This window comes from Fundulus heteroclitus, chromosome 3 (assembly GCF_011125445.2).
Source record: "Fundulus heteroclitus isolate FHET01 chromosome 3, MU-UCD_Fhet_4.1, whole genome shotgun sequence".
NCBI lineage: Eukaryota > Metazoa > Chordata > Actinopteri > Cyprinodontiformes > Fundulidae > Fundulus > Fundulus heteroclitus.
In genome coordinates, this window is record NC_046363.1 from 44,164,256 (window position 1) to 44,190,991 (window position 26,736).

A 26,736-nucleotide genomic window follows, 5' to 3' on the forward strand; every position below is an offset into this window, starting at 1 on the left:
CAGACTGACTGATGGTGCAGACGTTCACGTCCCGCAGGATTCAATGTTCTCCTGACTCTGGTCATCCACCAGTGGCTCCTGAGCCTCGGCCGGAAACTATTTGTCCACATCTGTTTGTTAAATCAGGAGGTAAAAGTGAAAAACGACACGATTCCCAGATGGGCGACGCCGAATGATTTTGATGATCCACATTTGTGGCTTTTAAAGGAATAATTCAATAACCGTCCAGGACGGATTTTCAGAAAATGAGCACATGCCGTAAATTACATCCATCATCACTGCAACTGTCTGGAGGTTTTATTTAGTTTAACATTTCAGGTTTATCGACCCATTAAGCAGTCCTGCTAAACGGGTTCAGATTATAAATTTGTTTGCAATATAAATTTAGAGTACTTTTAGAAATATTTTTTGCATTTAGTACACTGACATTATTTCAAACCTTTTTTTGGTGGAAACCTGAATAAGACTTAAAAAGAAGTGAAACATCTTTCGTATATTTCAGCTTAAATGCCTCGCTGCATGAGTCAATGTGAGACGCCAAGACGGCAATTCGGCTCCAGATTATTTACAGAAGAGGATAGCTGCAGATTTCAGTAAAATATGTCTGCATGTTGAGCGAAGATGCTAACAGATCGCTAAACAAACACTCAGAAGCAGCTTTGATTTGCTGATTGGTATCTGGCGCCGTGTGGCTCTCTCTGTCTTAAACATCACCAGGAAATGATCACAAACAATCCGGTTTGAGGTGTTTGTGGACGGTTTGAGGAGGTGTAGTCGTGGAGAGGAGGATGTCTGGTTTGGGAACCTCAGGCTCTTGTCGTTGCTTTCTGCAGCTGATGTGGTTCTGTTGGCTTCTTCTGGTCAAGATCTCCGGGTGTGTACCGGAGCGGTTCGGGATGGGAGTCGGCTCCTCTAAGTCTGAGGCCGTGATCCTCGACTGGAGAACGGTGGACTGCCCTTCTGGGTCAATTGGAGGAGATCAAGTTTCCTGGTGTCTGGTTCAGCAGTGATGGTGGGATGGAACGGGAGATGAGCAAACGGATCATCTGGAGTAATGCCGCAGCTGCTTTGGTGATGAAACCAAAATGCAAAGCTCTTTGTTTACCGCTCTGGTCTAGAGGCGTGGATCAGAACCAAAAGGACGGGATCTTGGCCGGGTTCAGAATCAGAGATAGCTTAAAGCAGAGCCGCTGCTTCTCTGCATCGAAAGGGGCCATGTCAGGTGGTTTGGACGACTGATCCTCAGTGCGCCTCCCGTTGGGGGTTTTCTGGGACCATAACACCGGGAGGAGACCCAGAACCTGTTTAAGGGACCATAATCCTGTCTGGCCTGGGAACACCTTGGAGTCCACCAGAAGGAACTGGGACCTCCAGGACCTGCTGTCTCCACGACACGATCTCAAAACTCCAAGACCAGGAGTTCATCAAAGAGAAATCATTAAAATACCAGCACAGATTTTTACATTAATTATTGATAAGAGCATTTTTACAAGATTTCATACACAATATTGTAAATATGCATAAATTTTGTAAATGTTCATTAACATGCACTGGGCATGTTTTTAAATACATAAAAAATAAAGAAAACAAAAATGGAAGCAACAGCTTTCACTATGCAAGCTGTTAAAGGAAGTATACAAATTATACATTTGATTTTTAAAATATTTTTTAACTGAATATATTACAGCTTGTTACACAGGACTTTGTATTACTTTAATTCAACAGAAGCTGATTCAAATCCAGTTTAATTAAAGAAAGATCCTCTTCACACATTTATTAATGTGTTCATACTGAGCCCGGTTCTGCCGGAGGTTTTCCTTCCCGTTAATGGGGAGTTTTTCTTCCCACTGTCGCTTCATGCTTGCTCAGTATGAGGGATTGCAGCAAAGCCATGTACAATGCAGATGACTCTCCCTGTGGCTCTACGGTTCCCCAGGAGTGAATGCTGCTTGTCAGGACTTTGATGCAATCAACTGGTTTCCGGACATTTTTGACCAATCTGTATAATCTGACCCAATCTGTATAATATGATTGAACTTGATTTTGTAAAGTGCCTTGAGATGACATGTTTCATGATTTGGCGCTATATAAATAAAATTGAATTGAATTGAATTGAATTGAATTGAATTGAATTAATCAGTCCACTCCTGTTCATTTAAAAAACTGCATTCAGCCTCAAACCATTCCCATTTAACACATTTAATTCATTTTAAATAAATACCGCCCAATAAAAGCCAGTTATAATCCAGTATATAACCAATCCACCTGAATGCATTCTTCATTAAATCATTTATCTTCGGATTTATTCTAAATTTATCAGTAAACGCAGTGAATATTCCTGCAGTCAGTTTCAGCGTTTGGGTGTAAAATGAACTAAATAGTCAAACTCCTTTTAGAAAGCAGGTCAGAGAAATAACAAATTAACCCTAACATCTGAAAGCAGAAAACCTGGAGAAGCTCCTCCTTCTGCTGGCCGCCAGCCAATTAAAAGGCAGGAAATTATCTGAAATTCTGGAATAAAATGCAGCTTCTCCCCCTCCTCTCAGTCTGCTCAGCAGCAAAAAAGAGACAGAAAACGTGTTTGTGGCAAAACTGATCAGATAAACTAGGTGTTTATGTCCTATTTGTGAATATTTCTACTGATATCTGATCCTGACAGGTCTGTGCTCATCGGCAGCGACACATGCGCAGTGTATAAAAGTTTGATGGAGCTTTTCTCGGTCCTAACTCCATGAGAGGCGCCTCACCTCTCCCACTGGCTGCACACGTTGGGGTCTCTGGGGTTCAGGGAGCTGCTCAGTCCAATCAGGAGACCAATCAGCGGCAAGACTGCAGAGGAGCACAAGGTCTGCATGGTCCTGTGGGGGGAGGAGAGATGTTTAGAGAGGACTGCAAAACCACTTTGGTTTGGACAGAGCAAGGTAAAGAAAAATTATTATTGTTTCACCAGACCTTAACTTATGTTTATGTCCAGGTTCAGGCAGCAATATGGCACATTAACATCCATACTTAAAGAGTAATTCACTCCAAAGTCAACCATTTTTATGCAGATAAACGCTATAAGCTGGGCCCTAAGGCTACTACTACTTTACTGTTAATTTTTTACATCTTCATGTAAAATTGTTTAGCGTTGCAATATTTGTCTTAAAACCGTCTTAGTGCTGTCCTTAGGGTTGAACCATGGCTACTGCAGGTGTATTTTCCTATTGTTTCTAACGATAAATGCTTTCATCTAGGGCTGGACGATATAGAAACATAGCATGTCGATAAAATAGAAATCATATTGATCAATATCGATAATTATCAACAAATTCTAAACATAGATTTTAAGTGCAGCCCTGGACATTTTATGCTGCAGCTTAGTGACTTATTTTTAGATACAGACACAAACACTGAATTCAAACTCAACCCTTTATTTGACCAGTTTTTAAAAAATTATAAAGAACACGTGCTGCCTGAAGGGGGCAGAGCTTTTGCATAATTAGTCTGGTTTTACAGCGGTTCCACTTTAATGTTAAAGATGAATTAGAGAAAGTGACAACTTTATGTAACCGTTCAAAAAGTTGGTGTAAACGTCCAGCCAGGAATGACTCTCAGCAAACAGAGTGGAAAATATTGTCCAACTGTTGATTTCCAGCCACCGTTTTGGTTTTAATTCATCATAACTGCTAATTCCCACCGTGATTAATGGAAAGACTTGCTGTAAACTGTTTCTGTTTACCAACAGTATAAACTCTCGACTATAAAAGGAGTTAATAAAAGCTCGGCAGAGGTGAGGCGAAGCGCCAGAAAGGAGCGTAATGCTGCCTGCTGAGCTCCACACCGTCTGAAAGCCAAACATCAGGAGAGCCTCTGACAGCAGGCAGCAAAGCTGAGGCTCAGACACCACAAGAAAGGGACCAAACGGCAGAAATGTGACTCCCAACATCATCCTGACCCCTCTCCATCAGAGCAGAGGAGCCTCCACACGCCACCGCCGTCCCCATCCACACTCCAGAAACATCTGGATCTGATCAGGGAGCCAGCCAAGCTCAGCAGCCCGGCTCTGGGACTCTGTCAGGCTCTCAGGGAGCAGCAGGGAACGCAGCGTTTCCATCACAGTCCCTAAAATATCCACAGAAATGAACAGAAGTTCAGCAGGCCAGATGAAGTCTTGCTGACGGAAGCATCGTGGGAACGTAGCGTCGATGCTGGATTATTACGCTGCGTACCCCTCTCTGCAACATCCCAGCTTCTCAGATCATCGGATCGAAGCCTCGGAGATCGCTGGGATGCTGGGATGACGACATCGGAGCCTCAGCGCAGGATTTACTAAAGTCATGCAGCTCGTATAAAAACATCTCAGATCTCAGAAAGAGTAGAAATCTAATATCTGTGCCAAAGTGGCTCCTTGATCTCCAGGGTTGTCATAGACTGGAAGTTTTTAGACACACTTAGCCGGAGAGAACAAAGACAATAAAACTTCCTTTATTTAAGGAATCTCTTTGGGATTCAAAGAAAATTTTGGAAATTATTTTAGATATGTGTATATTTTGCAAACAAGATCAAAGACAAGGCATTATCTTCATAACAACCAAAAGCAAACATTTTTATGGCCGTATTGATGTCTAATTATGTAAAAAGCATCTGGATTTTGCTTTCTCTCTGGTTGCTGTTCAGCCAAAGCAAAACATTTAAAAAAAATCAGGTTTTGTATTTTAGCAGGCAGCCTTGAAAGAAAGATCCAATAAACTAACATTTCTCTGTGTGTCATAGACGGACGTGATAAATCAAACCAAGCTTTATTTATATAGAACCTTCCAGCAACGCATTGCTTTGGCCAAAGTGCTTTACAGCATAAACACAAATAAACACAGAACACATTACCACAAAGAAAGTATCAATCAAAAAGCTAAAAAAACCCAAAAACAAATATGTTGAAAGTCAAAATATGAAAATACTAAAAGTTAAAAGCGATAAACGCATCATTTTCTTTCCAACCTGGTAAAGTAAAAGTTCCAGGACTCTTTGTCCCGGCGGCTCGGAAAATGTTGAGAAAGCTTTCGGGAATAAACTTTATGGTGCACTTCATGGCTTTTATTGATGCCGAATACTTTAACACAAACCCCTGATGTTTGTCTAACCAAACCCAAAACTTTAATTAAGCAACAAAAAGCACTAAGGCAACAGAAATCCAAGACAGCGTGAGTCAAAGTCGTCTGTGGTCTTAGATTTGTTTTGGGATGTTTTGTCTCTGCTGGATTATCGGTTCCTTGTCTCACCTCTTGTTGTCCTGTCGGGAATCTCTTGTCTAGTTTAAGTCCGCTTGTTGTGATTTTTCCCCTGCCAGATTTGTTGAAGTGCTTCATCAACGCTAAAGCTTTCTTTAGTTTGTCTTATCTGCCTGCCTCCGGTGCTCAGACTCCTGCATTTACATCAGCCTTTCATCCTGGATTGTTAAAACAAGTAGAAACAAGCTGGTCTTGATCATGAGCCCTGCACTTGTCCATCCACTGCCTCCCCTCTGACCTCCCTACACAGACTGCATCACTTTTCTGATAAGTAATCATTTTAGATTAGGGTTTCCTGACAATATTCAGTGCTGGAGCAGCAGCTTCCATCACAGCAGGCTAACTGGCAGGGTTCAGTTTTAGTTTCCTCCAAAGGGATGCAGAGACATAGAGACTAAAAGTCTGAAACAAATAAGCTGCTGCTGAACCAAATAAAACTCTGCAAAAATAAACGATAATCAAACTGCACACTTTTTAATCCTATTTAGAGCTGCACAACATACTCAATCAGGACCACCACTGCTGTATCAATATGTGCAACATTCCAAAGCCTATTATGCATCAAGCGACATGCCGTAAAATGTTGATAATTCCTGCTACTGCAGCTCAGACCATTCAGCTGTGACTCCATTATGGCATCATTTAATCTCATGCAAGCACCATGCAACCGCTCTGTCTGAATGGATGAAGAGTCACTCTCCTCATCATGATGGATGCTTGAAACTGAAAGTTTTACTGACAACCGGACCTTCGTTCTGATTAATTTGGATTAGAATGACCACCTGAGGGCCCTCACATACATCTAAATCCTAGACTTGATCCTTATATCACAGCAGAGGTAACGTAGCCTCTCTGAATTCCTCACTCTTGATCCCAAACCACATACTATTAAAAGTTAGAGTCCATCAAGAGCAACTTAAAGACAATGATTTAATCATCTTTAGACTTTAATTCAAATTTAATTAAATTTTATTTATATAGCGCCAATAAATATCATCTCAAATCTCTTTCCAGAGTCTAATTCCATCAGATCCTCCAGGTTGGTGAGAAAGTTTCCTTTCTAAGGAAACCCAGCAGGTTGCATCAAGTCTCTCCAAGCAGCATTCACTCCTCCTGAAAGAGCGTAGAGCCACAGTGGACAGTCGTCTGCATTGTTGATGGCTTTGCAGCAATCCCTCATACTGAGCATGCATGAAGTGACAGTGGAGAGGAAAACTCCCCTTTAACAGGGAGGAGAACCTCCAGCAGAACCAGAACCAGGCTCAGTGTGAACGCTCATCTGCCTCCACCCACTGGGGCTTAGAGAAGACAGAGCAGAGACACAGAAAGCTCAGAAGCTCACATTGACCCAGGAGTACTTTCTATGTTAGAGAAGACAGAGCAGAGACACAGAAAGCACAGAAGCTCACAGTGACCCAGGAGTACTTTCTATGTTAGAGAAGACAGAGCAGAGACACAGAAAGCTCAGAAGCTCACATTGACCCAGGAGTACTTTCTATGGTAGATGGTAATAGAGGATGCTCTGCCTCCCCTGATGATGACACAGCTAACAGAACGCCAGACCAGGCGTACCTTCTATGAAGAGAAAAATGACAGAGAACAAAAAGTTAAAAGCTGAAATAATAACAAACAATGCAGATTGGAGAGCAGTAGGAGAACTCAGCAGAGTGAGAGAAATAGACCCTGATGTCCTCCAGCAGCCTAAGCCTATAGCAGCATAACTATAGAGGTAGCTCAGGGTAACATGAGCCACTCATGACGTTTCTTTCTAATTACCTTTTACATAAATGGCGAGTCAGGAAGCAGCATTGTGTACCAGACAACAACATAAACTGCAGGTAAAATAAACACCAACCATGGCAAATGTTTTCTCAGTAAATATGTTTTCAGTATTTCTATTGACTTAAAAATGACAGCAGATGTCAACAACAAACCCAGTAATCCATGGAGACAAAGCAAAGTACGTCACAAATAAGGTTATAGGTAACAAAAGAATGGGACCCACATAAAGAAATGTGTTAAATAATTTCTAAGGCCTTAAAAACCTAAATACGTCTCTATTATGGAGAAAGTATCACATGCATGATTCAGACGTGATTCTGACCCGTTCTTTAAAGTACGCCGTCTTCAGATCAGGAAGGTTCTGGGGGTCCCTCTCTCTGCAGCTTAAGGTTTGTTCCTGGTTCAGTTCCAGGGTTTGACCAAGCCTTGCTTCTTGCTCTTTAAACCTTTCCTCTAGTTTTTAAGAAACAGCCAAACTTGTCGGCTATATAGAGATTAAATGCAGATCTCCCTCTGCCTGGCAGACTGTTTCTGTGCTGGTACCAGTCGGTCCGACTCTACATCAGGTCTTTTGTTTGCAGAGAGGGAACGTTTTCCCTTCCCGTTTCATGCACATGTTTACGTTTTAAGCAACTCGGCCTGGAAAGGCGTGGAAGATTTGCTGAAATGAGAGGAAAATTTGCCTGTGGCTAGATGAATAATACATGGCTTTAATATTTGCAAAGTCAGTGGTTCAATTCCCAGCAGAGAGACTTCAAGCATGTTTACAGAACATGTTTGTCTTAAGAACTGTCATCATTTAATGCATTTTTTTTTTTTTTTACAAGGAGAACTGGACAGTGGTGCTACGCAGCAGTTGGAGTGATCTAAGTTTGGAGAATCAGGGAATAATTTTCATCAGTTAGTTCAGCTAAATGCTTCTCAGCAAATTTCCACCATTTAAAACTAATCAAACACAAAGCATTTATCGCTTGTTTTGCTATATTTCTTAACGGGAAACATGGAGTGCCTCCCACAGCCAGGCCTCGTTAAGACAAGCTATCACAACTCAATTAATGTTCTGAAGAAGAAAAAAAGTGAAGAAGTTTTACACTTAATAAATAAACATTTTATTACAAGTGGACATAAAAACAAGAGAAAAAAACTGTTAAAATCTGTTACTGGACATAAAACGTAGTCATTGCCACTTTCGATCTAAATTTATGGTGCAACAGTTAATAATAATAATAATAATGCAGTTTATTTATAGGCACCTTTCTCAACACTCAAGGTCACCTTACAAAATCAACAATGAAACGCTCAATCCAATACACATGGAGTTTAACAGTTTAACATTAAACTCATGTAATTAACTTATTTAATTAATTACTGAAGAAACTAAATAACTGTAAAACATGGTGGGAACAATAAAATATCTGCCATGTTGGCTTTTATACACAAATTGTTTCATATCTCTAAAGTTTCATTGCATTCATTCATTTATGCGGCTTCACAATATTGTTAAATACTTTATTTAATCACACAGTCCTGTTTTAAATTTTTCCTACTTTGACTAAAATACATTTTAATTAGTTATCACCAGGTTTTTGTCGTGCTCAGGATGTTTTTCTGCCTCCAGTAATGAAATAAAGTAATTTACCAGCACAGAGTCTGAGTCCAACTCTTCATCTAGAATCTAGATGAATACTTCGGCATGCTCACCGATCATCTGATCTCACGCACCAATCATTCCTCTCTTACCCTGACAGCCATAGGAGCAGCGGCTCACGTGATACAGACAGGAAATAAAGATTGTAGTCAAGGCTGAGCATGCAAATGACATCTGCATCTGCAGACCAAACCAAATTATTACGACACGATGATCTGATATGAAGCTTTGGATTAAGGTTATTAATCTGAAACTGAATCTTCAAAGGCATCTAAAGACAATAACAGAGTTGGCCCTCTATCATCTGATAAACATTTCCAGGATTAAATCCATCACAGACTTGTTATCAGTGCATCAACCCTCCAGACCACTCAGGTCTTCTGGCTCCAGCCTGCTCTGCAGAACCAGAACCAGAACCAGAACCAGAACCAGAACCAGAACCAGACATGGAGAAGCAGGAGAAAAGTGTAAAAGTGCTGAATGCCTGAATTAAATCAAGGTTAAAAAAGTTTGTTTGTTTAAAGTTGCCTTTGAATTTTAGTGTTTAATATAAACTATTGTAGTTTACTGAAACTTCATTAGAATACGTTTGTAGTCCAACTTGTCTTATATCTTGACCCGCTGCTACCATTACACAGAAATGGGCTTTCCTCTGTAATATTTTATCTTAAATTCTGGTCATGTTCATTACTTTGAATTGTCTTGTTACCAAAATGTGCGACAAATAAACCTGCCTTGTCTGTTATCCCAGTTTTTTCCCCAACAAAAACATATTCGTGCTCTTACACTAAATGCAGTATAATATAATGGTCCACAGAATCTGTCACCCTCTGTCTCTCCAACTGCATAATCTGGTTTAAATATCTGTCTGAGCCAGTTTATACAGGTTCAAAAAAAGTGCCTCTTACTGCAGAAGCAGAAGCTCATTATACATGATGTAACACCGTGAGCTTCCAATATGTAACTGTTTCAGGATATTCATATTTATTTTACATGTACCTGTATGTCCTTCTTGTAATCACTCAGTTTTGGGTTCTAAAGCTGCAATGACGAAGAAAAACAAGCGTTTTTTTTATTTCAGAGAATATTTGACACCCGAAACAAAAGTTCAATGCCAAAATAACCGGTTGCAACAATTCCTTAATGTATTTGTTTAAACTTGTAAATGTCAGACCGCTTCTCCAAATCAGTTCATCCTATCACACTACAGCAGATAAGATACTGACAACTCCTAACTACACCATGCAACCCTATAACAGAAAGAGAAATACTTGTTTAAATGAGGAATATTCCTTTAAAGTCAGTTAAGTGACTGATTATCACTGACTGGCGAAGATTTGCACGACGAAGACTAAAGTATAAAATCAGAGATCTCCTGTTTGTGATTAATGACTTATTTCTCCCCTACCCACCGTCAGGAGTCAATTCACTCGCTGGCACAGACGCCACAAAAACAACCTTTTATGGGGACAGACATGTGGCTTTTATTAAGAGGACTCCTCAACTTCAGCCACCACTTCATTGGACTGGGGGTAAATATTTTTCATTACCTTCTCTCTGTTTTAATTGCCCTTTATTAGAAAAGGCCCTCAAACCGCATGGGAATTCTTAAATGCTGAGAAGCGGCGCTTAACGAGTGCAGACGGAGTTGTTTTGAAGCCGGCTGGAGTTTGCTTTACGTGTTTGGGTTACCTGCGGGGGGGACGGATGGGGGCAGGTAGATGTCTGGAGCTGCAGGTGGTCTTTACTCAAAGCAGCAGTCCTTGTTTTGCTAGAATAAAGAGAAGCAGGTGCTCTGCTGACAGTTTGACAGCGACTGCTTCGTCCTCTCCTTTTTCCATTACTTCACAGATTCAGCCAGAAGCTGCCTCCAAACTGCAGCTCTGAACCTTTTTTTACGCTGCAGCCAAAAAAACCTCAAAGGCAGAGATGTATCATCAAACTTGACGCATTGAGCTGGGTGGCAGCAATTTATTCACACCTCCAAAAAGTTCTGGTCTTGGATCAGTAAAAAGGCCCAATTGTGGCGGTTAGCTGATGTATTTTTAGATGCATAAGTGATGAAAACAGCAGACAATCTTGTTCAAAGCAGCGACTTTGATGTGGCCCCGTAAACCAACAGAAAATGAGCAAATAGCCACAGACAAAGGCGCGCATGCGACACAATGTGCTCAAACATTCAGGCGAGCTCCAGGAATCCAAAGTCTTGCATCGGCTGCTGGTTTGTTTTCACGTTTCGGAGACTTCAAACAAGTCCGGCTCACTGAAACGGGCTCAGAGAAAACAAACTATTTTTAGAGCCTTGTAGGAAACTTTGTTGATTCGCCGGGTCCAAACTGACTCATTCAGCCCACGTTTACACACACAGCAGCGTAGGAATGCCGCGAGGCCGCAACGCTCCGTCCAGAACCGCACACGAGAATCACAACTCAAGGCCCAAATGGAACCATATGCACTGCTGTTACAATGACCTGCTGAGAAATCATCTGTTTCAGGCACGGACTCTGCAGCACGGTGGCACAGAATGATTACTCTGGTGTGATTTCCTACTTTCTGGTGAGGGGTGAGGAATGGATCATTGATGGAGTTCAGGTTCAGAGTTACCATGAAGAGATGCTCCACCGACATGGAGAGACAAAAGCCTGAGGAGTGGTCCAGCTGGGTGTGTAAATGATTTACTGAGTCAGGATATTTTAGCGTGCCATCCCAGAAATCATTGTTCAGAGTCCGTCCCAAACGCCACAGGACCACCGCCACCAAAACCAGATCAAAGTCCATCAAGTGCTGCTGATGCATCTAATTCATCCAGTTTCTGTTGACCTTCACTTCCTGTTTTGACCGCATGCCGGATGTTTTGGTACCTGCCAGTGGGTCGACCCCTGATGCCACCTTCTGGTGCGTTTGGCCGGGTTGGACCATCTCTTCTGGGTGTTTAACAGATTTTATCTCTGAATGTTTAACAGAGTTTATCTCTAAATGTGTGTCAGTGTTGCACAAAGTTGCTTTACTTTCTCAGATTTAAATAGTCAAAGCTGCTGGTTACTGGACTTGAACCTGAACGTGACTTTATGATTGAATGAACTGGATTCCTTTAACTGGAATTTGAAGTAGTGCTGCACGACCTCAGGAAACATTAATACGACAATATTACTGAAAGAAATTATTCAAAAACGGAATACGATTTATGCACTTAAAATAAGAACAATTCATCTGTATCATCTTATTTCAAGTGCAGTTTATCTAATTATCTTATTTTAGGGATAATATCATTCATTCCATTGGCAAATAGTCTTATTTATTTGCTCAAATCAAGGAAAAATATACTAATTTCAAGAAAATGTTACTTACTTTTAGTTCCCTTCCTTTTTAAAGGACACTTCTCTTTCCTTGTCATTACATAATGTCCCCACGTCTCTCAATGAGCATCTCAGCCACTTAGAAAGTTCACCTGGTCTGGACAGGTGAGAGAGGATAGAGTTCATTTGATTGGCCAAACATGTTATGGATACGCAGAGCCTTAAAGCACCAGAAGTGATAAATCTGACCAAATATTACATTCCTGCAGTCCTTGGCAGTAGCAGTGAGATTATTATCGCACACGATTATGATTTGTTTTATTGTACAACTTGAATTAATATAATTAGATCTGAAACGGATCAGTTTATCTTATAAAGTGGCATAAGGTGATGTTTGTTGTAATTTGACATCATTTAAATAAAACTCAGTTGCCGTTAAAGAGGAAATTTGAAATTGTTAATCTGGGTAATAGACAGAAATAGCACAAAAATATAGATACATACTAATTACATAAAAAAATTAAAACAAGCTCTCTCCAATTCTCTTTTTATCTCATCTTGGAAAATAAAATAAATAAAAGAACTAAACTTTAAAAAGAGTATTTGGTAGATTAGCTGAACCATTGTCTTATAGCGTTGCATCATGAAGCCAAATAAGAAAAACTAAAAAAAAAATGAAATAGATACGCTTTCCAAAGAAAAGTAACATTAAAAGTAAATATGTTTTATAGGAACAGTTCATAAAATTTAAACATTGTTCTAATTTAGAGTTGTAAAAACCTAAAGATAAAGAAACCTCCTATAAAAAAACAAGATGGAAAATTATTTCTAAATAATCTGACTGAACAGGACCAGAAATTGAGATGTCAAAGTCCGGCATAAAAGACACACATGGACTGGAAATCTGATCACATATGCATTAAAAAGCATTTATTTTCTGTTAAGCGTGGCTAAAGTTAATAGCACGCTGTTTCTGAGCAGGCATTTAACAAAAATCTGGCACCAGTGAAACTGTTTGCATCTCTGTTTCCGACCCATCTGACCACAGATTTCTGTTTTCTGCGTGTTTCTGCACAGCTTCACAGTTAATTAGAGTAGAAAATATTAGTCACACACTGGAGAGAAAAAATCAGGAGGAAAGCAAAATAAACTGGATGGAAGAACGTGTTTTAGTGTGGATTATAAGCTGAAATACCAGCTGGGGTTTGTAAAGTTCATTTATGTGTCGGACTCATCGACTGCAGAACAAATCCACCATTTGAAAGATTTAAACATATTCTCTGCTTTCTTCAAAGCTTCTGGAAACTCCAGGATGTCCTTCTGCAATTAATAACCTGAAACCTTCAAAGGCCTTTTATTATTTGAGCTGCCGTGCTTCAAAAAGGGCGACGATGGGAAATATTGTCGTTTTTCTTGCAGAGGCTTTACTCCGGAGTCGTGGAAATGAAGGATTCTCCGCTGGGCCGAGGAGTTTGATTCAAAGCTTCGTTTGCTACCTTGGAAATGAGTGACCTGCAGATCCTCTCAAGGCCCAACATGAATGAGTTTGTTATCGGAGGAGCAAAACCGTTCGACGAAGATGGAAAACTATTTCTCTACTAAGACTGTTTCCCAGTTTAACCAGGTCTGTGTTCTTTTATTTAAAAAAAAAAAAAACAGGTACAGAGACAAAAACAAACTAGAATTGAAGTGTTGAGGTTTTTGTTTTGCAACATGAACATAGTCAGAACTCATAACAATGGGGGTAAAAACCAAGCTGCCTTTATCTTTAGCAGCATTAACTTGAAATAACACTGAGATTTAAAGATGCATTTATCAAAAAAAAGAGGATATTTTACTTTCCTGCTGAATAAAACCAGAGTAGAACTGTTGCTCCCATCTCTGCTATGATCCTGTCTATATTCCACTTTAATTTTCTCTTTTTACCAGGTCAGAAATGCTCTGAAATCCTAAGAGAGAAAAAATCCAGAGAACATTTCATAATGAAATCATGAGGCTTGAAAGGCTCCATAAATGGAGACTGTTATAATGCTTCAAAAATAATAAAAAAAGAAAAATTTTCATCGTCTCTTGGGTTAGGGTTTTAAAATAGGATGTGCCTGAATAATGCCGCCACACACTGACCTTTAGGGGATGATTTAATGAACCGACGGTCTCCAAAGGGACACATAAGCAGCGGTTAAACTCCATTAAAGCGGCATTAAAACTGCAAGAAAACAGAACTAAATAATAGCTGCTTTTCTATCTGATTTTTTCCCCAGGAGTTTATAAGAATTTAAAGGCAAAATCTGCTCAAACTGGGACAAAATGTGAGTCAAAGCTGTGTGTGGCCTGCTGCCAGCCCTCTGAGAGGCCCCTGGACCCGGGTCTGATCTGCCTTTCAACCTGGAAAACCCTGCAGCACAAAGACAAAAGAAATGGAGACCAGAAGACCGAAATCAGCGGTCACTCTGCGCATGATTAAAGCAAATCCCCGCACCGTTACACACAAAGCTGCCCGTAAAGCTGCGGTGTGTGTCACAGCATTAAGGAGCTTTAAACGAGCGCCGCTTGATTGAGATCATCACAGAAATCTGAAACTACCCTCCAGAAGAGTCGGCAGCCAAACCTTCGCATCCAAAATGTGCAGATCTGCTAAATAAGAAATCCATTAAGTGGCTCCAGAGTAAAACCGGAATAAATTCCTCCGTGTGACACATCAGCCGCAGCCGCGGCCCCCTCCTCCTCTCCCACCCTCACATTAAACCAGGGTAACTGTAAACTGAATATAAAACCCATAATCCTCTGCATCTGGGTTATCGTCTTGGCTCGCGGGACGGATTCTGCAAACCGCTACGGAGCTGGCACACACCGTGCATTTGCAGTCATGCCTCACGTTTGGAGGGGGGGGGGGGCAGAGAGGGGCCCCTAATGAGACTCTGGGGACTTGCAGAAAACTCGACAAAATGTGCCACACCCAGAAACGAGTAAAAAAAACAAAAAAAAAAAACTGAAAAACAAGAGCCCACATTGAGAAAACACACCCACAGGTTCAGTGACACTTTTCAGTTTTCCACATTATTAACCCAGATGTCAGCGTCTGCAGTGAGGACTTACAGTAAGAGGTGGAACCCCGCACCCAGGCAGAACCCCCACACTGGAAAGAGCTGCCGAGCGCCAAAGCTTTGGCAGCCGGCATGCAGCTGACGGTGTTCAGGGGGAGCTGCCTGCCTGCATGACAAAACGGTGATCTAGCGAGGGAATGAAGAGGAGGAGAATTTGCAGAGGCCTTGGCAGGCTGGGGTTTGCTGAGTGAGCTGAGCGCTCTGTGCTATCTGCAAAACTAATGAAAGCTTAGAGGAGAGTTCCTGAACTCCTGGCCTTCTGAACCGACACGCCAACCAATCTTTTGTTGAACTTTTCAAACGCTTGGATTCGTTCGGGCTCTTCGTCTGCTGCAGATAACGAGCCCGCCGTGCGCTAAATGAGATGTTTGGATGTCACAGAGCGGGGGAGGGCCCGGTGGAGGCACCGTCACAATGGAGACGGACCTTTCCAGCGACGGGCTCTTAAACGTGACGACACATGCATGAGAGATGTTGCAATTAAAAGTCACAGCCTCTCTTCTTCATTCTGCAGCAACAGCGGCTCTCCTCAGATGTTTCAGGCTTTTTAGTTTAATATAAAGAGGAGAAAACAAATCTCACGGTAAGGTTCCTGAGGGAACGCGGCTCAAAGTAAGAACTTTGGGTTCTGCAGATTTGGACTGAAAACATCTAAGGTGATGCAATGCGGCGCCTCCACCTTCCCCCCCCCCCTCCCCACCGGTAACGAGTAAGGCGCTCGTTAAACTCTGCGTGATTCTCCTGGCAGCAGCTCAGGAGGTGCTGCAGCTCATGTCCACACGGTGATGGAGCACAGAGCGCCTAGCCTGATAAGGTCACCACAGCGATGCTCTTGTTTTGGCCCTCAGCATCATTCAAACGGATGTCTGGGAGAGTCGGTGCTGGATATCAGGTCACAGGAGGAGCTGCAATAACACTGATACGAGTCGAGCCGATCCTGGGATTCAGATACGGTTCAGTTTGCAGAGAAGCCTGCAGCTCTGTGAGGAGTTTCCCAGCAAAACATCCACAGATTACAACATTTCAGATTGAAGAGGAGTTTAGAAAAGTTTAAGTAGGCGATCAGTTTTTGGATTTGTCAGGTTGGGATTAGTGGCTGTAGTTCAGAAGCAGTGCTGGACGCTCCCTGCCTGGGGGAGGACTTTGACCTCCTCTCCCCAGAGGGGAAAGGTTGTCCCTGAGTGTCTCTTCATGAAGGAGGACACGCTGCATCAGGCTGATGGGGAGTCCGTTACTCTGCTGGGAATGAGGAATGAGTTTAGCTGCAAATGCAAACATTTATCTGACTCTAGAGGCGCATTTCCACCACAGGAACAGGAACCAGGGTCATAATCTAGAGGGATTATTTATCCCGTACATTTCTACTGCAGTTACCAGGGTTTAGTCACCAGTTCAGACTCATTAGCTGACATTCCTCCAGATTCCTTCATTCGGATTAACCTGACCAAACTTTATCTATTCATTTTATAGTAATAGCCATCTGTATATATATTCATAGTACATATTCACCTGTAAACTCTGTTATAGTAACAACCATCTGTATATTATGCTATTGTACATATCTGTAAAAACTCTATTTATAGTAAAATCCACCTGTATATTATATTCAGTACATATCCAGCTGTACATTTAGTTCACAATATTAGTTATCTATATATTATATTCATAGGACAAATCTATTAGTAAAATTCTGTTTATAATAGTATTCATCTCTATATTTATTCAGTAATAATCCATGTCCTGTACTTATGGAACCATTGTTTATCCTGCACTTGCTGCTATTGCACTTCTGGTTAGACCTAAACTGCATTTCATTGCCTTGTACCTGTACCTGTGTAATGATATAAAGTTGAATCTAATCTTAATTTAATGGCAATCTGCACTTTTCAGGGACATTTCTGATCTATACTTACTGTTTAAACAGGTAAACTGTCTTCAAACTTCTATTCTTCTAATGTTTTGCTCTGCACAGATCCAGCCTTTAAATGCACGGAGCTCTAATTGTCACAATAAGGACGTTGCAACATGTTAAAGTTACAAAAGGCGAGACTGTTTTTATAATTCCCCCAAAAAGAGTTCTGCAGAATAAATTTGCATGATTTAGAGCAAAAAGAGCTTTTCACAAAGAGTCTTCCAGTAAGTCCTTGCAGCCGATAGTTGCCAAAACAAAGAGTTTCTGAGGCAGAAGTCAGGGAGCTGGCTGCGTCTCGCTTCTTTAACTCTGGCTGTGAGAATGGACGGATAACATCATCTGGACCAGCCCTGCATGTAAACAAATACAAACCGATCTCTGAGGACAAATAGCACAACATGGCTTAAATGCTGGCACACAGATTTATCACCAGGGTATTTTACAGTTCTCTCTGGGGACTTTGATGAGAAAACAAAAAACTATTTTATTGTTTTCACCCACTAAGACTTTGGTTTTTGCTGATGTGGTTTACTCTAACACCCCACGTGTTGTTTTAGTTTCTCTCCATCTGGGTTCGGAGCCCGTTTTAGGCCTTTCCTCTCCGTGTTACTTCGCTCTGACACGTTTAAGCTTCTAGCTCTCTCACTCGCAGAGCTGTGGTGCAAACAGCTGCCTGGTCCTCCTCACAGCAGACCCAAAGAAACCACAGGCAGGATGGCTGCGGCTCCGCTGGTCAGAGAGAGCCGAGAGGTCCGCGAAAACAAGGAGTGAGATAAATCTCACCTCTGAGGGCCCGAAACCAGCGGCCCGCACGGAGACGCTCGCCTTCGACACCCGCTTGCCTCTTTAAACGGGAAATAAACCGAAGCTTCAGCGAGTGAGATGGTGGAAAACCCAAAATGGAGGCCCTGGCTGAGGTTTGAGAGGGACATGACCATACGGTGCTGTAATTATATGTGCTCTAATGCTCTGTGGATCACGCTGGCACTGGGATGCACAGAGCTCTTGTAAAATAAAAACACAAGTTCTCCACAAACTGTGACCAAAAACACAGCTTTGCATTGTGCTGCAGACTCACTCAGCATGAAGGAGGTGAAAAGCCGTCACATTATGGGCCAGCTGCTTGTAACACAGATTAACGTGTGGGTCAGGGTTCGCCACACGGGCGGCTTCATCACAATATCGTCTGATTTAATGCATGAACCACCAGCAGCGTGACTGTTAGTGCTAACGTCACTTATTTACCCGTTCAAAACAAGAAATCAGGCAAAAGGATGAGCTTATCTGTCCCCTGGAGGACCTGCACAGCCCCTCAGACCAAAATGTCTGAGATGCACTGGTGAATCTATAGCAGAATTAAAGCAACAAAGCACTTATAAACAGGCTGCGTTTTCTTTGCAGAGGATTTTAGGATCTGCAGGGAGACACCAAACTTCACGTCTTCTGCAGTTTGTGTTGTGAGGACCATAAAAAACGGTGCACTGCAAAAAAGGAACTAAAAGTTAGAACAGTTTTCTTGAAGTGAGTGTATTTGTCCTTTATTTAAGCAGGTAAATAAGATTATCTGCCAATGGAATTAGTATTTTTACCCCTAAAATTAGATAATTAGATGTACTGCACTTGAAATAAGATGATGGAGATGAGTTGTCCCTATTTTAGGTTAAAAAATCTTATTCCATTGGCAGACGATCTTATTTACCTGCTTAAAACAAGGGCAAATATACTCATTTCAAGAAAACTGTACTAACTTTTTGTCAAAGCTGAAACCCACGTGTCTCGTGTCTGCAGGTCGACCACGGATAGTTGGTGAGGATCCAACCTCTAAGTACAAGCTGACAGAAAGTCAAGCATTCAGCAGGCTCAGGCTGGTGAAACGCTGCATAAAGAGCCTTTAGTCGCTAACATCAACATTACTGGAACGTTGTAACCAGATACACTGAACCAGTTCTGTTAGTTTAACTGGAAAACTTAGACTTAGACAAACTTTATTGTCAGTTTTTGTGCACAGAGTGCACACAAAATGACATTTCGTTGCATACAGTTTACGACAGTGTAATGAGATTGCAGTTAAAATGAGATAATATTACGATATAAAGTGCAGCAGTGATCAGAATGTAACAATGCAGGAGAAAAACTGTTTTTTAAGAAAAAATGTGCAGCAGAATGTTCCACCATGTTCATGGTGCAAAGATAATGGTGCAAAAAGGCATTAATATGAAAAGGTTCAGTACCGTGCAAAATAATACGGTGAAAAAATGCAGTAAACGTTGAGTTGTGTACTTTTTAAATGGATTATAAAAAGTTTGTCAACGTTGGTAGTGCAAAACAACATTCACACTACGAAATAGGAAATAAAAGTAAGACAAATTTTCTTGAAATTAGTGTCTTTGTCCTTAATTTGAGCAGATAGATGAGATTATCAGTCAATGGAATAAGATTTTTGCACTTAAAATAGGAACAACTCATCTACATCATCTTATTTCAAGTGCCGTATATCTAGTTATCTTATTTTAGGTGTAATAATATTCATTCCATTGGCAGATCATTTTATTTATCTGCTCAAATCAAGGACAAGTACACCAATTTCAAGAACATTTTACATACTTTTTGTTCCCTTTTGCAGTGCAGGTTTAAATCCTGCAGTAATTTGATGATTTACTGCAGGATTTGGAGTTAAAGTGAAGTTGAGAAGGCTGCGTCTCTCCTGCTCTGAGCTGAAGTTTTTTTTTTTTTTCTGGGCAAGTTAAATATTTTTCACAAAATTTCTCCTCATTTCAAAAATTATGTTTCAACATTACGTAACTTGGAGCTTCAAAGTCGTCACAGTAAAAAGCAGAGACTTTCTAGGTGGAGAAACTTTAATTTATCCAGATTGCCTAAACTTGCTTCCACAGCTTTAAAAAAAAAAGCAGGCTGCATGCAGACTTTTATATTTAGGTGAAAAGAGTTTTATTTTTAACCAAGTATTTGGAAATGAGCTTTTCTGAGTGGGATGTTTCTACAGGTCGTGTTTTTTTTTTTTCCACTGATCCGTTGGAACGTCCTCTGGGCCATTGTTCCAGCATGGATATGTTGATTCAGACGCAAACTTCCTCCACATCTTTTCCTGCCACCGAACCTCAGGAAACGCTCCAAACGCCGCCGATGAGCGCCGACCCATCAGTCATGACGTGATGACCGCTGACACTTGACTAACAGGTTATAAATACTCCAAACGCAGTGGAAACTGATGAATCGTTACGATGAATTTGAACACAACTAATAAGAAACAGGTGTGGAAATGGTGAAATATGCCATTTTAATGGAAAACTCTGAGTTTTTTTGTATTTCACAGCTTTTGGTTTGCAGTCTTTGTTGAGGCAGACATACTTCATAAATAAGGTTACTGTCTTTGTGTTGTTTGCATTAAATGTCGGAAAATAAACAAAGTATCAACAGAAGAGGCTCCATAAGCCTCAGATTTTATAGCAATTTAGTCAAAAATAAGCATCAAAGAAAAGAATAAAGAAATGTTATTATTTTCTCATCTTTTCATCTAATCAGAGACATATTTCTCCTCACAGAGCATCTACAGTTTTTGATTGTTTAGAGCGTACGCTGGGGGCTTGTTGTGTTTTTATGACCTCTTCTGAATATTCTCTGACCCCCTGGCCCGTTCTGTAAATGTTTGTAACTCTGTGACTGAATAAATGTTGTGTGACAGGGAGGTCTGTGTAAGGCGGCGCAGCCCACTTTGTTCATCTTCTGTCCCGCAGCTTTCAGACCCCACAGAGGACGAGTGAAATTATTTATCTCCACACTGATTTGAAGCAAAGAGAGAAGCATTAATGATCAAAGAAATCGAGTTTCATGGAGGGGAATGAAGATAAAGATTGTTCTCTCTGATGTTTAAGAAGAATAAAGACCAAGGCATGGGGGGAGGGGGGGTTGTAATTAAACTTCACTGACTGACTGCAGTGTTGAGAGAAAGAGGCTGTGCAGCTGCAGACTGGTGCACTTTTCACACGTAGCATCCTTTTTTATCTCAAATGTTTCATGTGCAAAGATCAGTTCTTTCTTAAAATGTGGAAAATACGTATAATCTCAGCATAACCAGATATAAACATGGTAAACCACAAACAAAGCTTTTAAAAATGATTTGAGATGATGATGCAACACTTTAGTCCCGCTATGGATGAAATTTGGTATTAAAGGGACGGTTCAGAGTTTGAACAGTTAATATCTTTCCAAGGACAAATGTTTCTCTTAAAATCTTCAACCTAGGGAAGTTTTTAAGAGATAATACAGAAGAAGGTGGATCAAAAAGTAGTTCAGAAAGTTATTTTTGGTAGATTAGGGTAAACTAGCTTTAACGAGACAAATTAAGCAGATTTAGTTTAACGAGGCCTGACACACTGAGTTACACGCTGCTCTTAAAGGTTGTTTACCATGAGGTCGTTGTGTTTTTCTACCATCTGTGCTTTTGGCTTCTGGGATTAACTTCAGTAAGACACATAAGTGAGGTAAAAGTGTGGGAACTATTTTTCAGCCAGCTGGCGGGCAGTGCCCAGCGTTGGGTGGATGAGGGGCATCACTTCCGTCTCCTCTGCGTTTTTGGCATTTTGGCCAAAAACAGCAAAAAAAACAAACAAACAAACCCAGATTCAATTAGATGCTGTTCTTGAACCTTACAGAGAAGATGCAAAAGCTTGTCTTTGTGAAGGTAACACTTTAAATTGTTTAACTGAGCAGTCCAATTTGTTACACTGGTAACCAGTGTTTAGTTATTGAAGATGGACCACAAATAAATTATGCTTTTTTTTGTTCTTCTTTTTTACAGTTTTTGTTGATTGCTTTGACTTGTTTAAAAAAACTGTCAACCTCATCATCATCACCACCTCAGCAGAGCAAAAGACACTTCTTGCAAATGAGTTAACCCATTTTCATTGGTTTGACTCATTTTCCCCACCCTTTTGCAAAACAGTTAACGCAGATGTCATTCATGCAGTCCAAACTCCATTGCTTTAGCTGTGGTAGCAAAACAGAAACTATATGTTCCAAGCTCTTAGAAACTTCTTAGTTGAAATGAAATCACTGAAGCACCTGTTTGACACCTCTTTACACAATTTTTCTATTTGCAGTCAGTTTGCAGGCTTTACGTAAAAGGTGCCATGTTGTGTGTTGATCTTTGCAAGCATGGATGGTCAACGTAAGGCAGATGAGAGTCAGAGTAAGAGGTAGATGGGTCAGGGGAAGAAGATTATGAGGAAGAGGAATCCATGTGTGAGGTGGAGGTGTAGCTGGAAGGACTCAAGTTACAGATGAAATTCAGGTAACCATGATTGATCATGTGGTAAATCATGGCCTTTCACTTAGAGGGACGGGACAAAGAGTCCAACCTTTTCTCAATAGAAACACGGTTGCATCCATTGTAAGAGTTTTTCGACGGGACAGCAGGTATTGCTGCTATACAGTTTATAAATCTCTATCTATTCCTATAGAGGAATTCTTCAGTGCATGGAGATGGAAGGTATACGATCACGGCTCCTATTAGCAGATGCCCTTGCTCAATGCAATGACTGCTGCTGCCCATGATGTAGATGCAGAGGCATGTCAAGGATGGATCAGGCATGCAAGAAGATTTTTCCCTAGGTGTATTGCAAGGGAAAATATTGAGTGTGATAAAGTTGAGGCCATGTGGCCTATTCGTCAAGAGAGAAGAGACTAGAAGGGACAGACAGCTCTAGTATCTTCTGTTGGAATATTTCATTTGTAGCCACAATCTGAAAAAAAAATTAATAATCAATATAATTTAGATCACAGCATATCTGACTCTGGATCCATTTTTTGCAAAAAGGCAAAGTTGATTACAAATGACACTGACATGTAGGCTGCGTAAAGTCTTTGGCTACAATGACCAGCAATGCTGCACTGATTCACATTGAGTGTGGTATTCTGTATTTTGTTGCCCCTTGTGTAATGAATGATTGGAAGGGCTCAAACATTTCTGTGCAGGTTGTGTTGTTTGAGGGCAAAATTTGCTGTTGGTTCATATTTTAAATGTTTTGGCAGAGTTGGAGCCTTTTGCAAACAAAATGTGTAATTTTGACCATTGGTGCCACTGTTTAGACCTCTGCGTTAACCGTTTTGAAAAATGTGGGTTTTGAATTGACTGCTGCATCAAAGCAATCAATAAAAACTGTAATTAATTTTCTTTGTCACACAGCTGCAGACTGATACAAGTCTGAAATGCAGCAGGGGAAGAATAAATGTGAGGAGGGAGTTTCAAAAATGCGCTCTGGTCAATGAAGAAACCGTAGATCAACGCAGGAGGGCCTGGACGAGCATTTTGAAACCAGAGTCTTTAAACTAGAAGTCTTCGGTAGAAACTACAATGCTTAGAAGTCAGAAATACGTTCCGTGAGGACACAGCTGTAACAGTGACAGTAACAGTTCAGAAATCTTGGCTGCTACAGCTAAAGACTTTTTGTTAGCTTTCAGCAGAACTGAATTATAGAAACGTGTTTGAGTTACAACCTGAAGTCCTGGTGGACGTGTTGGAGACCACCACCAACCATCGGACTGAACCACCTGTTGTTGTTTGATCTCCTAAATCTGAAGAAAATATCACTTGATCAAAGTCTTCTGGACAAAGATGGTCCAGTGTAGCAAGGTGTGTGTATTTATGCAACAACAAATTATCAAGTAGATCGGCACACAAAAGAAGTGATGATGAAAGAGTGTTGGATAACTATTGATTGATGATTGGATAAGTGGTCATGTGAGGGTCCCAAACATCACAAGAGCCCATTTTCAGTACAGGTGCTGGGAAATAAATACCCAACATTTTTTAAGTAGGTTTAAAGGAATCCTGGGTCATTTGTGAACTTTTTGTTTCCACTGCTCTGAAAAGCTGCAAAAATGTAAATAAATGAGCTTAATGACAGATGGGGAAGATGAAAAGAGAAATGCATTACTCCGCCAGTCCAGCAGGGGGCGGTAATAAGAAACCAAAGGCCAAATGAGCAAAACCCGATCAGGAAGCTTGTATCCCGCTATTTGTTCACCAGACAAATGCCGTTGTAGGTACCAGATTGACTCGGGCTGCCAGATTGACTCGGGTCCTGCGTCTTCTGATGACGTCACTATACATTGTTGGTTTAACGTTTGCTCAATTGCGCAAAATATTGTAATTGGTCTGGACAACTCACTAAAGTAATTATAGCGGGGTGTAGGTTTTATTCTAGAGCGCGATTGCGGTTTGTAAACAGACAATTTTACGAAGAAATTCTCCATGGTCCCTGCGCCTCCTGATGACGTCACTTTATGGCAACGCCACTCAAACAAACTACATAGAGCCCGCGGTCTGCATTTGTAACGAATCAATTTTATTAAGTTAATTTAGCGGTTTCTTTTTTCTCAAATATATATTCAAGCCATTTTACAAATAAATAAAAAAAAAAACAAATATTTGACCATTGGTTCAATGTTTGGAAGAATATTGTTAACAAAAATGGAAGGGCTAGCCAGACTAATTTATCCAGCATATATCTTAAATGTACCAAATACCACAATAAAAAAATAATCAAATTCATCACAATTTCCTCTGGAATAATAAAAAAACATGTGATCAGAAAGAACAACATCATTACAAAAAGGAGGAATGAACTTTATTGATTTTACAGTGATGAATGCCGTGATAAAATTAAATGTGGCTGCTGACTTTTATTAAAAATGAAATGAGATTATGGTTTAGTTTCCCTTCACAACTTAAAAAAAATTTGGAGGAATTAAATTTCTCTAAGGTTGTAACTTCTTTGATCCTGCAAAATTACCGATTAAATTGTCAGACTATTCAATTCAATTTTCAATTCAATTTTATTTATATAGCGCCAAATCATGAAACATGTCATCTCAAGGCACTTTACAAAGTCAAGTTCAATCATATTATACAGATTGGGTCAGATTATACAGATTGGTCAAAAATGTCCTATATAAGGAAACCAGTTGATTGCATCAAAGTCCCGACAAGCAGCATTCACTCCTGGGGAACCGTAGAGCCACAGGAAGAGTCATCTGCATTGTACATGGCTTTGCTGCAATCCCTCATACTGAGCAAGCATGAAGCGACAGTGGGAAGAAAAACCACCCATTAACGGGAAAAAAAACCTCCGGCAGAACCGGGCTCAGTATGAACGGTCATCTGCCTCGACCGACTGGGGTTACAGAAGACAGAGCAGAGACACAACAAGAGAGACAAAAAAGCACAGAAGCACACATTGATCTAGTAATCTGTTCTACATTAGATGGTAGTAGCGGGTGAGCCGCTACTACCACACAAGTATTCCAAAATGTTGTTAAAAGTTTTCATGCCTCGACTAATTTACAGGAAAATAACCGTAAATTAACAAAATAAAATTGATTTGTAACAAATGGAGACCGCGGGCGCATAATCTAGTTTGTTTGAGTTGAGTTGCCATACATAGACGTCATTGGGTAGCACCCGAGCCAATCTGGCAGCCCGAGTCAATCTGGTACCTACACCGTACGTTCTGCTCGTTTTGTCCATTCTCTGTCACAAAACGTACGTTTAGATACAAATCTGTTATAAAGTAGAAAAAACAACACGCAGGTCTTAAATATGGCGCCTGAGCAGAAATAAGATCACTGCAACGAAGTGTCCAACCCAACATTGCTGCTCAGCACATAACCCCGTCCCTCAACAATATCAGATTCCTGCCCTCAGACCAGAAACTTTGATCCGGGAATATCAAGAAAATTTAAATTACTTTGGTAAAAATAAAGTGCGGAAATGCACCAAGAGCTTTCAAACGCCCTGGTAATGGCTGAAAGTCCCTGCAGTAGAAAAGGGGCTTGACAGCTGCTAATTCTTTTCATTAAAAACTAATAAACATGCAAACAAAACATGCTTTTATTACAACTATCTCTCTAATGAGATTTCTTACACATCAGCATGACTAAAAAGAATCTATTGCCATACTTCCTGCCGTACCGCGGGCGACTGACCCAAGGTCAACCGTTTCTCATCACTTGTTTCAGTCACAGGTTTTTATTGAGGGGCTCATAAACTGCCAAGTCGTCACAAAAAAAAAAAGTGTCAAAACATCCTGATAAACACAGAAGTGCACAAACACCGCTGTCCTGCTCTGCGTAGCTCAACATATACATGGATACAACTTGTTAGTGAGATGTGGAATAAAACCCTGATCTTCCTGAAGGTCTAAGGGAAGCAGGGGGGGACTGGCCATCTTATAAGAATCTTATAAGAGGACGAAACACACCTGCAGGTTTAAAGGTTATGCTGGTGGTAGCGTGGACCTGGAAGGTTTGAAATTCCCACATTAAATTATGGTCCCAGGCCGCCCCTGGTGGGAAGCATCACCCTTTGCTGTGACTCAAGGCTTTGGAGCCACGTTTGTGTTTTTTTTTCTGCAGATAACATTCCTGGTGCTTCAGTTTCATCATAAATCTTTGACTCATGGCTTTATGAAGACGGAGGTAATTTACGGTAACAGTCTCTTAACGTGGCGACATCTGCAACGAGTCACGTGTGACTGGATGGCAGCTTTTTCTGCCGCTGCAACCCTTAGAGCATCGTCCTCTGATTGTTATTTCCTGGCATTCGTTTTTTTTTTAAAGATGAAGGTCCAAGGCTGGTCCTGCTGCACACGTGACGTCTGAAAGATTTCCAAAAATGCGTTGCCGGCTGCAGGGAGGTGAAGTT

General features: G+C 40.9%; 1 protein-coding gene across 1 annotated transcript in view; it reads right to left on the reverse strand.

The window, feature by feature from the left end:
* pear1 (platelet endothelial aggregation receptor 1) overlaps window positions 1-26,736 on the reverse strand; it is a 68,663-nt gene that overhangs the window by 30,819 nt on the left and 11,108 nt on the right. Inside the window, exon 2 of the mRNA XM_036135481.1 lies at window positions 2,748-2,858. Coding sequence (XP_035991374.1) covers window positions 2,748-2,854 — 107 coding nt within the window. The 5' untranslated portion in view covers window positions 2,855-2,858. The remainder of the gene's footprint in view (window positions 1-2,747; window positions 2,859-26,736) is intronic.